The 14,766-nt window shown below is 40.7% G+C and overlaps 1 protein-coding gene across 1 annotated transcript in view; it reads left to right on the forward strand.

Moving 5' to 3' along the window:
• The window catches only part of PPEF1 (protein phosphatase with EF-hand domain 1), an 80,385-nt gene that overhangs the window by 43,147 nt on the left and 22,472 nt on the right, over window positions 1-14,766 (forward strand). The window contains exons 7-10 of the mRNA XM_010595832.2: window positions 560-726; window positions 4,040-4,076; window positions 6,856-7,005; window positions 10,758-10,895. Coding sequence (XP_010594134.2) covers window positions 560-726; window positions 4,040-4,076; window positions 6,856-7,005; window positions 10,758-10,895 — 492 coding nt within the window. The remainder of the gene's footprint in view (window positions 1-559; window positions 727-4,039; window positions 4,077-6,855; window positions 7,006-10,757; window positions 10,896-14,766) is intronic.

Here is a 14,766-nt window from a genome sequence, read left to right on the forward strand (position 1 = left end):
TGGTTCCTGTCCTGGGGCAACAGAAGGTCTGGGGGCCATGATCACCAGGGTCCTTCTAGTCTCTGTTAGACCATTAAGTCTGGTCTTTTTGTCAGAATTTGGGGTCTGCATCCTACTGCTCTCCTGCTCCCTCAGAGGTTCTCTGTTGTGTTCCCTGTCAGGGCAGTCATTGGTTGTAGCTGGGCACCATCTAGTTCTTCTGGTCTCAGGATGATGTAGTCTCTGGTTCGTGTGGCCCTTTCTGGAGAGATGCCATTTTTGATAGGACAAGTATCAGCTCCTTTAGAGAAATCGCATAGTAGGTGGTGGGTAGAAGGAACAACTGCCATCCCCACTGGAATCTTCCTGTCCCAAGCTAATTCTTCACTTCCAAGGTCCCTTGCAGGAGAAGCATGCCCTGGAAGAGTGAAATTAGCTCAAGGGAGTGAGCAGCTTTTTTTCCCAATGAAAGGACCAACTCAGCCTCTTTTCTCCATATTCTCAGGGACATGAAGTATAAAACGTTACTCTAAAAGTACATTCTTTTGACTGCTTGCTTTTTTTCTCTCTCCTTCCACAGAATGGTCTTCCCTCAGGAGAAAACCCATATGTTTTTAATGGTGATTTTGTAGATAGAGGAAAAAATTCCATAGAGATTCTAATGATCCTGTTAGTGACTTTGCTTGTTTATCCCAATGACCTGCACTTGAACAGAGGGAACCATGAAGATTTTCTGATGAATCTCAGGTAACTTAGGCCTTCAGGCTTTCCCTTTTGTTTCTATTCTGGAAAATGCTGCTATGTTTAGTTCCTAGCTGAGAGTTGGCAGTAAGGGTAGAGAAGTGGGAAGGGGGGGAGGGGATGGTAGGAGATCTGAAGGAAAACTTCAATTCTCACCCCAGTTTATGACCGCCAACCTTCTACTGAAGCCCCCTTATCTTTTCTTCCAACTCTATTATTTTCCTCTTTCTCCCTTCTGTTTCGTTCTTTCTCTCCCTCCCATACCCACAGTTCGCAGGCCTAATTGTGTGTTGAGTAGGTATTTTAGACCAGGTGTGGAGGTGTGGTGGGTTCTGTGAGCAGCCTTAGATGGATGATTCTGTTCCTACACTTTTGGCTTGCCTCAGATTTTGTCCCAGACACTAGTACTGTGATATTCACTGGTGTGTATATTTTTTATGACCTGGTAATTGCTTCTGGCATAGTTGTTCATAAACATATTTGAGAATAGCTCTAATATAGCATTCCAACTATCTGCGTCACTGGAGATTTGAGGAATAAAGATTGGTTAAATGGTTTAAGAATTTTTGCTGAAAGACACAGTAGGTAACAAATGTTCCCTTTTTCTTTCTTTCTTTCTTTTCCTTTTTATTTTATGAAAAACAGAAACCAGTTTGTTCTATGGCAGTTGAAGGCATGACATGTTTCATGCTTTTGGTTCTGAGCTTTTGAGTGCCTTGGTCAAAGCTCAGCAACTGATCACTTTTGTCTTTTGGGCAGTTTTGGTACTTGGCCTGAGTAAAGTTTCAATTCTACTTGTCAGGTATAAAAGCTATTGCTAAGGCTGTAAAGAGAAAAATTCCAAGACTATTATCAGAAAGTCATTATATATAATATGGCTCAATACTTTCATTTGGGCATGTCGTGTATCCAGCTACCCAATCATAATTATCTAATGCCTACAATGGTTAAGGAAAGAGACAGGGCCCCTGCCCTTGTGGGGTTTATATCTAGCAGTGTTGAGCAGATTTTTCAAGTGTGATGAGTTTGTAAACGGTGATCCAAGTGTGTCTGAGGGGTGGTGGAAGTTTTCCTATACAAGTGTGATGTTAGCCTGAGACCTGAAGGATGAATTAGGAATCAAGGGCCATGGAGTGGGCGTGGGAAAGTGTCCCACAGTGAGGAGACAGCTTCATGCAGAACCTGAGACAAGACCTTTTAGACTTGAAAAAACTCAAGAGGGCAGGAGCATAGAATGAAGGGCAGGATGGTACCTCATGTTGCTGGAGGGGTAAGAAGTGGTTGCATTATATAAAGAGATTGGACTTCTAAGGTCAATGGTTATCATTGAAGAGTATTATAAAATTTGTGTTTTAAAACTCAGTAGGAAGAGTGAATTGGAAAGGGCTAAGCATCCCTGGGTGTTGTAAAGGGTTAACATGCTTGGCTGCTAACCAGAAGGTTGGTAGTTTGAGTCCACCTAGAGGCTCCTCAGAAGAAAGGCCTGGCAGTCTACTTTGGAAAAGTCAGCCATTAAAAACCCTGTGGAACACAGTTCTACCCTGACACATATGGGGTCGCCATGAGTCAACGGCAAATGGGGGGAAAAAAAGGGTGGATGTAGGTAGGCCAATTAGGAAGTAGTTGAAGAGATAGATGGTGCATATCTACTTAAACTAGAGTGGTGGTGATGGCGATTCAAACCGGTAGATAGATTCAAGAGGAATTTATGCACTGATGATTTAGAACTTGGTGACATGATATGGGGGATTTGGAAGAGGAGGTTCCTGGCCTGAGTTTGGGGGTACAGCAGCATCATTCACTGATACTGGGAACACGGGAAGAAGAGCAGATTGGGAGAACGATGAGTTCGGTTTGCTGTGAGCTGATCTGAGGTGCTGTTGGGCAGGCTGTTGAGTGTATGTGTCCAGAGCTCCGAAATGAAGTGTGGCCTGGAGCATTGTCCTGTGGTATTGACACATGGGTGGTAACCGAAGCCTTGGGCAGGGATGAAGTTGCCAAGGGAGAGAATAAAGGGAAAAGAGGGCCTAGGGTACAACCTGAAGGAACGCCAACATTTAAGTCTGGGTAGAAGAGGAAAATTTGCAAAGGAGATTCAAAGTAGCCAAAAAAGGAAGAAGGAAAACCAAGAGGGTTTGCAGTCACAGAATTCAAGAGAAGAAAAGTTTTTAGGAAGGACAGTATAGTCAACTGTATTTAGTGCTTCAGAGAGGGCAAGAAAGTGGAGATTGCAGAGTGCCCTTTGGATTTAACAGTGTGGACACATTTGGTGAATGCACGATTAAATTCATCTCCAAAAATATAACGTTGCAGTGTAGAAGGCTGACACGGCATGACTTGCGTGGGAACATGGAGGGAGTTCTGTGTCCCAACTTCGCTGTGTTGGGCATTAAGGGTACATATTATTATTCTAAGACAAGGAAAAAAATACCTGAAAAACATTCCCATCATTAAAACTCACTTTCCAAAAAACCAAACCTGTTGCCGTGGAGTCAATTCTGACTATAGTGACTCTATAGGTCAGAGTAGAACTGCCCCATAGGGTTTCCAAGGAGTGGCTAGTGAATTTGAACTGCGGATCTTTTGGTTAGCAGCCAAGCACTTAACCACTGTGCCATTAATCCTTAACTACTGCTGTTCAGACATTGAAAATCCTGACACTTTCTATTTAAAATACTAAATACCCTTACAGGAACTATATTAGAGACAGCATAAAGAGCCAACTTGTTATCATCTAGGCTTTTCTTTGTCTTTGTTTAGTCTTGCATTTTGATCATTCATTCACTGTAAAATATAGAATGCCTGAGAAGTTCTATCTACATGAAAAGCACTCTCCCACACAGCTGCTACCCCGCACTTCTCTGAATATTTGCAGCATTTACACAACCTGAACTGATCACCGGAAACCCTGGTGGCGTAGTGGTTAAGAGCTACGGCTGCTAACCAAAAGGTCAGCAGTTCGAATCCACCAGGCTGTCCTTGGAAACTCTATGGGGCAGTTCTACTCTGTCCTATAGGATTCAACTCGACGGCAACAAGTTTTGGTTTGGCATTACCATCCATTTCTTAAGTTGTCTTGTAATTGTTTCATGAAAAATTTATCTTCTTTCCCTAACTATAGACCACAGTGATGTCATTGATTGATTTTGTTCTTTCCCGTCATGCCTAGAAAGACTTGGCTATGCATAGTCATTTCCAGCTTCTTGAGTTCTTGAGGATTTGTGATAGTGAGATGTCAAATATTCCCCTTCTTGCATGATTCATTTAAGGAGGAGTTGTCAATATTTAATTAAATAGTTTAAATTTCCTCCTTTTTTAGGTATGGCTTCACAAAAGAAATTATGCATAAATACAAGGTAAGCTTTATATCCTTTTTTTGCATTCTCTTTGCTGTCTACAGTCAGAATCTATGCCAATAGAATAAAAGCACAGCAGGTCATGATAGAGTCTTGTGCTTTGTTTCTGGAGGACTAAATCAAACTTTTTAATTTTTACCTCTATGTAAGTTTCAGCATAGACACAAAAGTATTCATTCCATCCACTAATGAGTTTAATTCCAGTCGTTTAGCGTATGTGGTTTCTGGAAATTTGGGGATATCCTCAAGTCCTGAATTATTTCAGCACATGGTATATATTATCTCAATGGAAGAGTGAATTCGTAACACTAGGACGTTTGCTTCTGTGTCAGAATCACCCGAGCAAGATCAGGGGTCAGCACAAGTTAGCATAGAGACAGAGGCGGTAAACTATGAGTGCATTACTTGCTCACTGAGAACTGTGATGGAATAATTGGAAGATTAAAGTCTGCATAGCATGGGGTTGGAAACCCTTGGGGCGTAGTGGTTAAGTGCTATGGCTGCTAACCAAGAGGTCAGCAGTTCAAATCCGCCAGGTGCTCCTTGGAAACTCTATCGGGCAGTTCTACTCTGTCCTATAGGGTCGCTATGAGTTGGAATCGACTCGACAGCAGTGGTTTTTTTTTTTTGGGTAGCACAGGGTTGGGGGCACTGGCGGTGCAGTGGTAGAATTCTCTCTTTCCATACAAGAGACCCAGGTTCAGTTCCTGGCCAGTGCACCTCAAGCGCAGCCACTACCCATCTGTCAGTGGAAGCTTGCATGTTGCTATGATGCTGAACGGGTTTAAGCAGAGCTTCCGGGATTAAGACAGACGGAAGAAAGGCCTGGCGATCTACTTCCAAAAATCAGCCAGTGAAAACCCTATGGATCACAACAGTCTGATCTGCAACCAATCATGGGCATGGTGCAGCACTGGGCAGTGTTTCATTACATTGTGCATGGAGTTGTCATGAGTCAGAGGCTGACTCAATGGCAGCTAACAACAACAGCAGCAGCAGGAGAGTTAAGAACCTAAGCTCTTTCTATGGTAGAAGAGAATGAAATTCAAATCCTGGCTCCATATTTCTACCTTATGTGACCTTATACAAGTTACTTCACCTTCCTAGACCTCAAAAAAAAAAAAAAAAAAAGCACCATCATTCCTTGATGCCCTCAGATCCAAACTCAAAGAGAGGTTTCTTAGTGATCAACAAAGAACCAGTCATAGAATTCTTAGAAGAAGCGGTGTGACTATTCTAATGGCATAGATTGCCAGGCAGCATAGGGTAGCGGAGGAAACACTCGATACCTTAAGTCACACTGACATACGTTGTAGTCCTGGTACTCCTACTAATATCAGTGGGACCTTGGGAAAGTCAGTTAGCTTGTCTGAGCCTCAGTTTCTTCATCTGTAGGATGGGGATTATAATTTCTACTTCATGGGGTTCTTACAAGGGTCAAGTGAAATAATGCGTGTGAAAATACAAGTGTATATAAGGATATGTTATTATTTTAATTTCTAATTTATTCTCCTAATGCTTGCCACAAAAATAGGTGACGATTTAATGCCAAGGACTAGGCCAAGAGAGAGGAGGTACTATCTGTCTCAGATTCACTGGGTGAGATTGATGGGCACATCATCTCTCTAGAGCAGCCAGGGACTCTCACTGGTGGAAGGCAACAGCTCTGGGAATTTCCAAGAACCCTGTGACAGATGTCTCACGTTCCCCTTCCTCCTTTTCTCACTTCCTAGCCCTTGCCTCTAATCCATTTGATGGCCTGCAATTCTGCTTTCCTACTACAGTCAGATCAAACTTTATAAAGAAAACCTTCGAAGGTTTTCTATGGTTTACTGAATAAGATCTAAATTATTCACTGGATGTGGGCATTAGGCGAAGATTGAGAGTTTTACTTCAAAACCAACTTTAAATCACTTAGTCTGACACATAAGGTTCTCTAAGACTGGCCTACAAACTACCTTCCCAATTTTACCTTCTTCTGCTCTCTCTCAGGCATCAATTGAGCTCTAGCAAAAATGGCCTGCTTACTGTTCTCTGAATTTGACATGTATTTTCCGGCCTTAATTCCTCTGCTAATTCTATAACTTCTACTCAAAACACCCTTTCTCACATGTCTACTAGTCATAAATCCTGTTCATTTTTCAGAGTCCAATTTAGATGCCACCTCCTCCATGGTGTTTCCTTTGAACTCCCAGACTTTATTTTCTCATCCTCTTTACTCCCAAAACCCTAGGTTCCCTCTTTACTTCTAGAACCCTAGATTCAGAATGGTAGTTAAATTAGAGCACTTATTTTAGCTATCTGTACACGTCTCGTCTGCCCTACTCAGTTATGTATTTCCGGAGGGCACAGACTGTGTCTTCTCAGACAACATCAATAAGGGTTTGTCAAATCTAATGGTTTTCCCAGAAGTTACAGATAGCAGGAGCTAGCCAGAACCAGAACTGTGGAAGTGTCCACTTCCACTGGGGTTCTTTTCTGTTTTAAAGGGTTAATGTCTGCTCAGATTTGACAAGCCTGGCTCCTGACCTCATCAACTGCCTGTTGAGGATTTCTCTAAAACAGATTCAGTGGCCTAATATTGCCATAAAACACTTAGTATTAGCTGAGCATTTGAGTGAAACATATTCCTCTTTAAAAGGTTCTAGGTGGTTAGTGATTCCATGCTAACTTCCTTAGAGTGGCATGAAAACAGTTGCCTTTTGTCCATACATTGGGACTATTCAATAAACTTGAACCTATCAGGAAAACAAAACTTACTCAAGCTCTTTATTTACAGCTATATGGAAAACAAATCTTGAAAATCTTGGAAGAAGTCTATACCTGGCTCCCAATTGGTACAATAGTTGACAATGAAATTCTGATCATACATGGCGGGTTATCAGAGTCCACAGACTTGAATTTACTTCACCGAATAGAAAGAAACAAAGTAAGAAGTAATGTCTGCATAAATCTCATCTCAGAGTTTTATTAGGGAATGTGTGTCTCTATTATCGTATATTGATCTGTGCTTTTGTGGTTGTAAGAAAATTAGTAAAAATTTTAAGAAGAATTTATGATTGCATGATAAAGAACTAAATGAGTAACTTCTATATATGGAAAATATTTTTAAAATTCGTGGTGGAAGTAGGGAAATGAGGAAAAGTTGCCATTTCATATAGTTTCTAAAAGTGAAAAATCTGATCTTTTAAAAGTAAAAACCTCAATTTATTTTTGAATTGATATAATTTCCCTTATAATACACTTCACATGGCTCAGGAATTTTAAAAAATATTTGAAACTAATAATCATATTGAATACAGCAGAAGCCAAGCAGGAAAACCTGTAGAGAACTCTGAGGGAAGTGGCTGTGTGGAGCCTATAAAGATCCCACACTTAGTGAAGGACTCCCTTGGGTGGGCCTTGCAGAGTGAGTGGAGTTCTCTTCTTCTGCTACCAGTGCCAAGCTGAAGCACCCAGACTGGGGCTGAAGGATGACAGGTAGGGGAAAGGGCTGGTGCTCCACAGAGGCACCACCTGGGTATGAGGGCCAACAGCAGCTCCAGAGCTGGATGATCATATATGGCCCTACCCCTTTGGTCTGCTAATCAACTTCTAACCAATCTAGCCAGGTGGGGTCTAGAACTGGAATTTAATTCGATATAGACAAAAATGTGACATTTATTGCACCTTGAGTTTTTTGGAGCCTTTATACACATATGAATGATAATATTGTTGCTAATGTCTACTCATCCTTTTAATTTCAGCTTAACTATATGCGTGCTGTGGGAAGCCTTCCACTACCTCTGGACTAGATCAGGTTCCCTTTGATATGCTCTTAAGCCCCTTGTATGTGTCTTTCCTAACAGTTCCCAAAATTAAGTGAGGAATTGTGGTGCTGTTTGTTTACTGTCTTCCTCTGTTTCTCTAGTCCACTTCTGTAAACCCCAGTACCTAAGATATACTTAATCAATGTTTGTTAAATATCTTCTAAGATATTTCAGACCAAAGTAGGGTAAACCTAAAACAAAACTGGATGGAGACTTTTTTTCAACCCCTGTGCTGATTCTGTGTCGATTTATATGCCCCTTTTTAACTCACCCAGTGAGGACCATACTTCCTGGCTTTTACCTGTTGTCTTGTGGCCCTGCCCAACTGTTAATAGTGCCCCCTTTTACCCTCACAAGTACCTCAGTTGTAATAAATTTTAAGATCACCCTGAGTTACAGTTCTACTCTGGCACACATGGGGTCACCATGAGTGAGAGTCCACTCCATGGCAACTGTCTTTTTTTAAATTTAAGATACCTTTCTCATGATATCAGTAAATAGTCAAGCCAATAAGACCTTTTGATCAGCATGAAATAACCAATGTTAACAAGTGGATATGATTCTAGCCAAGAGGAAGGGAACATGATGTTTTTGTTTGTCAAATGTTGGCAAGCAAGTGGCATGAATGCTACAGTTGGCCACCACCCCACCCTGTGACAACAGTGCTAATCAGCCATGGCAGCCATGACCGATTGATCAGATGGAAAATGTTCACTTTCCTGACGTTAGCCTGAACAGCCAACCCTAGCCAGGATTTTTGAGATACTGAGAACATAACTCTGGGATGCCTATTACTATCTTTGTGGAGACACTCAGTTGAGAGCCACCTTGGCATAGTAAAGACTATGAGCCTCTGAAATCAGATGGATGTGGCTAAGTTTACATCCTGCCTCTGCCACTTCCTGGCTGGGTGACTTTGGGCAAGGCACTAAAGCTTTCTAAGCCTCAGTTTCCACACCTATAGTTGAAGATAAAATTAGCTACCTTATTGGATTGTTAGGAGGATTAAATATAATTACCTAGGTAAAGAAAATGGCATATAGTAAGCACTAAACATATCCCTCCCTTCTCCAGCTCTCTCCTCTTCTTTCCTGATACTTGGATCTAAAGTTGGAATTTTAGTCACCAAGACAGACCGTGGGGAAAAGTTTTGGGGCCAGGAATTTTTCCAGAATACCTCAAGTTTCATCCCCTTCATGGATCATTGTTCTGCCTCTCCTAAGACTGGTTTTAAAGATAGAAATTTTTGACTTGTGTATTTTTTTGTATATTCTACTCCTCCTAGAGAGAGGTTGAACTTGCAATACATACTTGTATTTAAATAGAATGTAACAACAATGAAAGTAATAGATTTAAGCCTTTGGGACTCTATCATGAGATACAAAAGTAGGTTCCCAAGTCTAATTTTGTAACTCCTACTTTCCCATCCCATAGGACCCACCGACTATAGGGGTGACCATACTTCCCAATTTGCACCTGTTGTCATAGTATAATTGTTCACAGGGGAGGGTTAGGGTTGAGGGAACCTCAGGACATTCTCCATTATAAGTTCATTAGAGGCATTTTGTAAAGTGAGGCAGGCTGGGGGCCAGTGCGGAGAGGCAGAGAAAGAAGATTCTATAAGCTAAGTCTCTGGTTTCGTATTCTTCAAGCTCCTTGGAAGGGGGTATGAGAAGAGGTGGGTAGTAGGACTCCAGAAGAAAATGGTGATGTGGTGCCTTAGGCAGAGCTAGAGGAAAGTATCCCGACCCCAAGTGGCCTTGAAAACTGTAGAGCTGCATACACTTAAGAAATCGTGTGGCCTTGCCCAGCGAGTGTATCAGAAGTGAGTTGTGTGGACCTAAGTCCAGAGAGTCCTCCCAGAATGTTCTCCTCTGTCTAAAACCTAAGATATTTGCTGGGGAGAGAGAGGGAGGGTGGGCTGTGAACTCTCTAATAATATCTGAAATTGGATATCCAACTAGCTCAATGAGACAGGACCTCAGAATAAGATTTAATTTAATTTTTGAAAAGTAAAGGTAAGAGTTCATATACACTCTAGCTGGGAGAGGAAATGAAGTATCTACCACAGAGAATTGTCCATCATGGAACTATAGCCACCAACGTAATAGAAGCACTCTTTACAAATTTAATTTTGTATAAAGGCATGGTCCTACAAAGAAATAAGTATAAAATTACAATCTCAGGTTGTATAAGGGAATGCAGAGGAATTATAGTAATTAACTTGCTATCAGAAAGATATTTTATTTTCCAAAGAAATACAGCGGCTTTGTCACTAGGACTAGAGAACATAATCAATTATTGGCACTATCAAGTTGAGAACCACACTGCATTTAGGTTGAAGCATTTCAAAGGCTTTCAACCAGTGTCCCCTTTGAGAACCCCCCTGGACACAAATCTACTTCCTCTCATTTTTCCCGGAATACACAACAAAACAAAAAGCAGTCCACCCCTTAAGAGGTATTTCTGAACTCCTCAAAGTGTATTGGTTCTCTTAGTCCCACACACAGCTAAAGGCTCAGAGGGAAACTAGTTTTCCCTATTTCTAGCATCTTCCATTTCCTGTGGTGATGCCTCAGAACATGTTTAGCACCTAAAGTTGTGGCCTCTGGGATCCCCTAGGGACTCTAATGATAAACTTTCCCTGTAGGACAATGTCTCTAGTTGAAAAATGCAAAAGCAGGATTCACAGGCCCACTTTACAGAGAGCAATGGATCAATGAGACAAAGGAGGTGGCTGAGATGGATAAGGTGACCATGTGTCTTTCATTGGGTTGAGGCACAACAATATAGACCGTGCCAACTTGTACCGAAGTCTCTGCATGCAACACACTAGCATAGGGTTTGACTAATGCATGAGTTTGTTTTGCAGATGAAATCTGTGCTGATGCCACCAATTCCATCAGATGGAGACTCTACCACTGACTTTAGGATAAGTAAAATAGGTGGCGGGGGACTCAGAACAAATGTATCCCTTTCTGACCAGTTATTACAGCATGAATGGGAACAGGTAGGTAATCAAAACTGTATAGAAACCAAGTGTTCACCAAAGTGGAGATGATGATGACGTCTCTTGCAATATACAGAAAATAAGTGATTTATAAGCAGACCATAACATTTCTATCTGAATTCATCACTATATTTTAACAGTTTTATTGAGATATAATTTGCCCATTTGAAGTGTATATAATTCAGTAGTTTTTAGTATATTCACAGAGTTGTGCAACTATCCTCACAATCTAATTTTAGAGTGCTCTCAGCAAAACAAACTCTATACACATTACCGGTCACTCCCCATTTCCTTCCCCTCTCCAGGCCTTAGATGCGAACTAGTCTTTTTTATGTCTCTACAAATTTGCCTGTTCTGAACTTGTTATATAAATGGACTCAGACAATATGCCGTCTGTTATGTCTGGCTTCTTTCACTCAACACATTATTTTTAAGGGTTCATCCATATTGTAGCATGTATCAGTACTTCATTCCTTTTTATTACTGAATAATATCCCTTGTGTATGTATACTATAATTTGTTTACACATTTGATGTACATGTGCGCTATTTCCACTTTATGACTATTATGAATACTGCTTCTGTCAACATTCATGTACAAATTTCTGTTTGGACATATGTTTTAATTTCTCTTGGGTATGTACCCAGGAGTAGAATCTGGACCATAAAGTAAATCTAAGTTTAACATTTTAAAGAACTTCCAAACTGTTTTCCCAAGTGGTGGCACCATTTATATCCCCACCAGCAATGTATGAGGGTTTCAATGTCTCCACAATCTTGTCAACACTTGTTATTGTCTGTCCTTTTTATTATAGCCATGCTAGACAGTGTGAGGTAGAACCTCATTGTTGTTTAATCAAAATAGTGTGTTTTCCTAATGACTAATGATGTTGAATATCTTTTAATGTGCTTATTGCACATTTGTATATCTTTTTTTCAGAGAAATGGCTATTACCTCCTTTGTCCATTTTTTAATGATTTCTTTTTTTATTATTGCATCGTAAGAGTTCTTTATATATTTTGGATACAGGTCCCTTATCAGATATACAATTTGCATTCTCTCCTATTCTTTGGACTGTCTTTTCCCTTTCTTTGTGGTATTATTTGCAGCACAAAAGTTTTTAATCTTGATGAAATCCAATTCATCTATTTTTTTCCTTTGGTTAAATTGTGCTTTTGATGTCACATCTAGAAGTCACCAAAAGTCTAACCTGAAGTCATAAAGATTTATTCCTATGTTTTCTTCTGAGAGTTTTATAGTTTTAGCTCTTTCATTTAGGTTTATGAACCATTTGGAGTTAATTTTTGTGTATGGTGTGAGGTAGGGTTCCAAATTCATTCTTTTGCTTATGGAAATCCAGTTGTTCCAGCTGCATTTATTGAAAAGACTGTTTTTTCCACATTGAATTTTTTTGTCACCCTTATCAAAAATCAATTGACTGTAAATGTGAGAGTTTATTTCTGGACTCTCAATTATATCCCATGATCTATATGTCTATCCTTATGTCAGTACTACACAATCTTGACTACTGTAGGTTGGTATAAAGTTTTGAAATCAGGACGTGTGAGTTCTCCAGCTTTGCTCTTCTTTTTTCAACATTGTTTCGGTCGTTCTGGGTCCATTACTTTTCTGTATGGATTTTAGGATCAGCTTGTCAATTTCCACAAAAAAGCAGCTGAGATTTTGATAGGGATTATGCTGATCAATTTGGGGACTATTGCTATTTTAACAATGTTATGTCTTTGATTCCATGGGCATGGATGTCTTTAGATCTTTAATTATAGCAATGTTTTGATGTTTTTTTTTTTCTTGTTTTGTTTTGTATTTTCGGATTTCCTTGATTGAATGGCGGTGTGATGGAAAGTGAGAACTCAAGGATGACTCCAATGTTTTTGGTCTGTGTAATTGGAAGGATGAACTTGCTACCATTTGAGATTTTTTGGGGGGGAATATCAGGAATTCATTTTGGGGCAAGTTAAACTTAAGATATCTATTAGCCATCCAAGTGGTAAGGTTGACCAGTAGTTAGATATATGGAGCTGGCGTTTTGGACGGAGTTTTTAGGCTGAAGTACAAATTTGTGAGTCATTAGCATGAGACACGGTAAGATCAACAAGGAAGTGAGTATGGTGAGAGAAGAGAACCAAGGACTGATCCCTGGGGCTCTCTAAAAATTAAGAAACCAGCAAAGAGAAGGAACCAGCAAGCAATGGAGTTTGAGAAGGAACAACCAGTGAGGTAGGAGAAAACCAGAAGTGTGCAGTGTCCTGGAACCCAAATTCGGAAAGCGTATGGAAGAGGAAATGATCAATTGTGCTAAATGTTGCTGAAAGGGCAAGTCAGATGATGATTGAGAAATCGCAATTGGAATTATGACAATTAGCAATGTGGTTACTGGGGGTCTTGAATAGAGCAGTTTTGATGGAGTGGTAGGATGGGTTTAAGAGCAGTCTCTGAAGAGGACAGGAATGGGAGACATCAAAGTACAGGCAACTTTTTTGAGGGATTCTGTGGCATAGAAGGTAAAGGAATAGGGCGGTAGCTGGCAGGGGAAGTGGCATCAAGAGGATTTTTTTTAATAGGAGAAATAACAGCATATTTGTATATTGGTGAACATTATTCAGTAGAAAGACAGAAAAAAATGATGACATGAGAGATTGGAGGAGAAGCTAGAGCAATGGCCTTGAATCACAAGAGGTTGTAACAGGCAGAAAGACAGATATAGTTAGATGTGCATATGTGGCGTCTGAATATATCTGTTGTGATTAAATAAATTGAAAAGTTCGTGGAGAGTGTTTCAAAGCCTTTTTCATCTATCTCTCACTCCCACCCCCCAAAGTCAATATTTTCAGCCACCACAGATACACTTGGTGAAGTCTAAAAATGGAGAGAAGCGCTCTGGGTAAAATGAAATCTATTTTAACCCATCTCTTGATTGTGTTTAAAGGTGACAAAAAGTTCAAAGAAAAGAGGTATTATCACATAACCAAAGGGAACCAATGAAGGTTAGTTCAGTGTCTTCTTTTACCAGGCTCTCATCCAACCTCTGTACACCTACCATCCTCTGTAACCGTTACAAAAACCTCGTGGGAAAACTGAAGCTCCAAAGAGTGAACTGACTTATTTGAGGACACTTGGCCTGTGAATGAATGATAGAGCAGGATTTGATCCCAGATCTGATTCTAAGGCTCATGTTCTTTTTTTTTTTTTTTAACTTTTATTAAGCTTCAAGTGAACGTTTACTAATCCAATCAGTCTGTCAGATATAAGTTTACATACATCTCACTCCCTACTCCCACTTGCTCTCCCCCTCTTGAGTCAGCCCTTTCAGTCTCTCCTTTCGTGACAATTTTGCCGGCTTCTCTCTCTCTCTATCCTCCCATCCCCCCTCCAGAGAAGAGTTGCCAACACAATCTCAAGTGTCCACCTGATATAATTAGCTCACTCTTCATCAGCGTCTCTCTCCCACCCGCTGACCAGTCCCTTTCATGTCTGATGAGTTGTCTTCGGGGATGGTTCCTGTCCTGTGCCAACAGAAGGTCTGGGGACCATGGCCGCCGGGATTCCTCTAGTCTCAGTCAGACCATTAAGTTTGGTCTTTTTATGAGAATTTGGGGTCTGTATCCCACTGATCTCCTGCTCCCTCAGGGGTCCTCTGCTGTGCTCCCTGTCAGGGCAGTCATCGATTGTGGCTGGGCACCAACTAGTTCTTCTGGTCTCAGGATGATGTAGGTCTCTGGTTCATGTGGCCCTTTCTGTCTCTTGGGCTCTTAGTTGTCGTGTGGCCTTGGTGTTCTTCATTTTCCTTTGCTCCAGGTGGGTTGAGACCAACTAATGCATCTTAGATGGCCGCTTGTTAGCATTTAAGACC

This window comes from Loxodonta africana, chromosome X, assembly GCF_030014295.1.
Source record: "Loxodonta africana isolate mLoxAfr1 chromosome X, mLoxAfr1.hap2, whole genome shotgun sequence".
Lineage (NCBI taxonomy): Eukaryota > Metazoa > Chordata > Mammalia > Proboscidea > Elephantidae > Loxodonta > Loxodonta africana.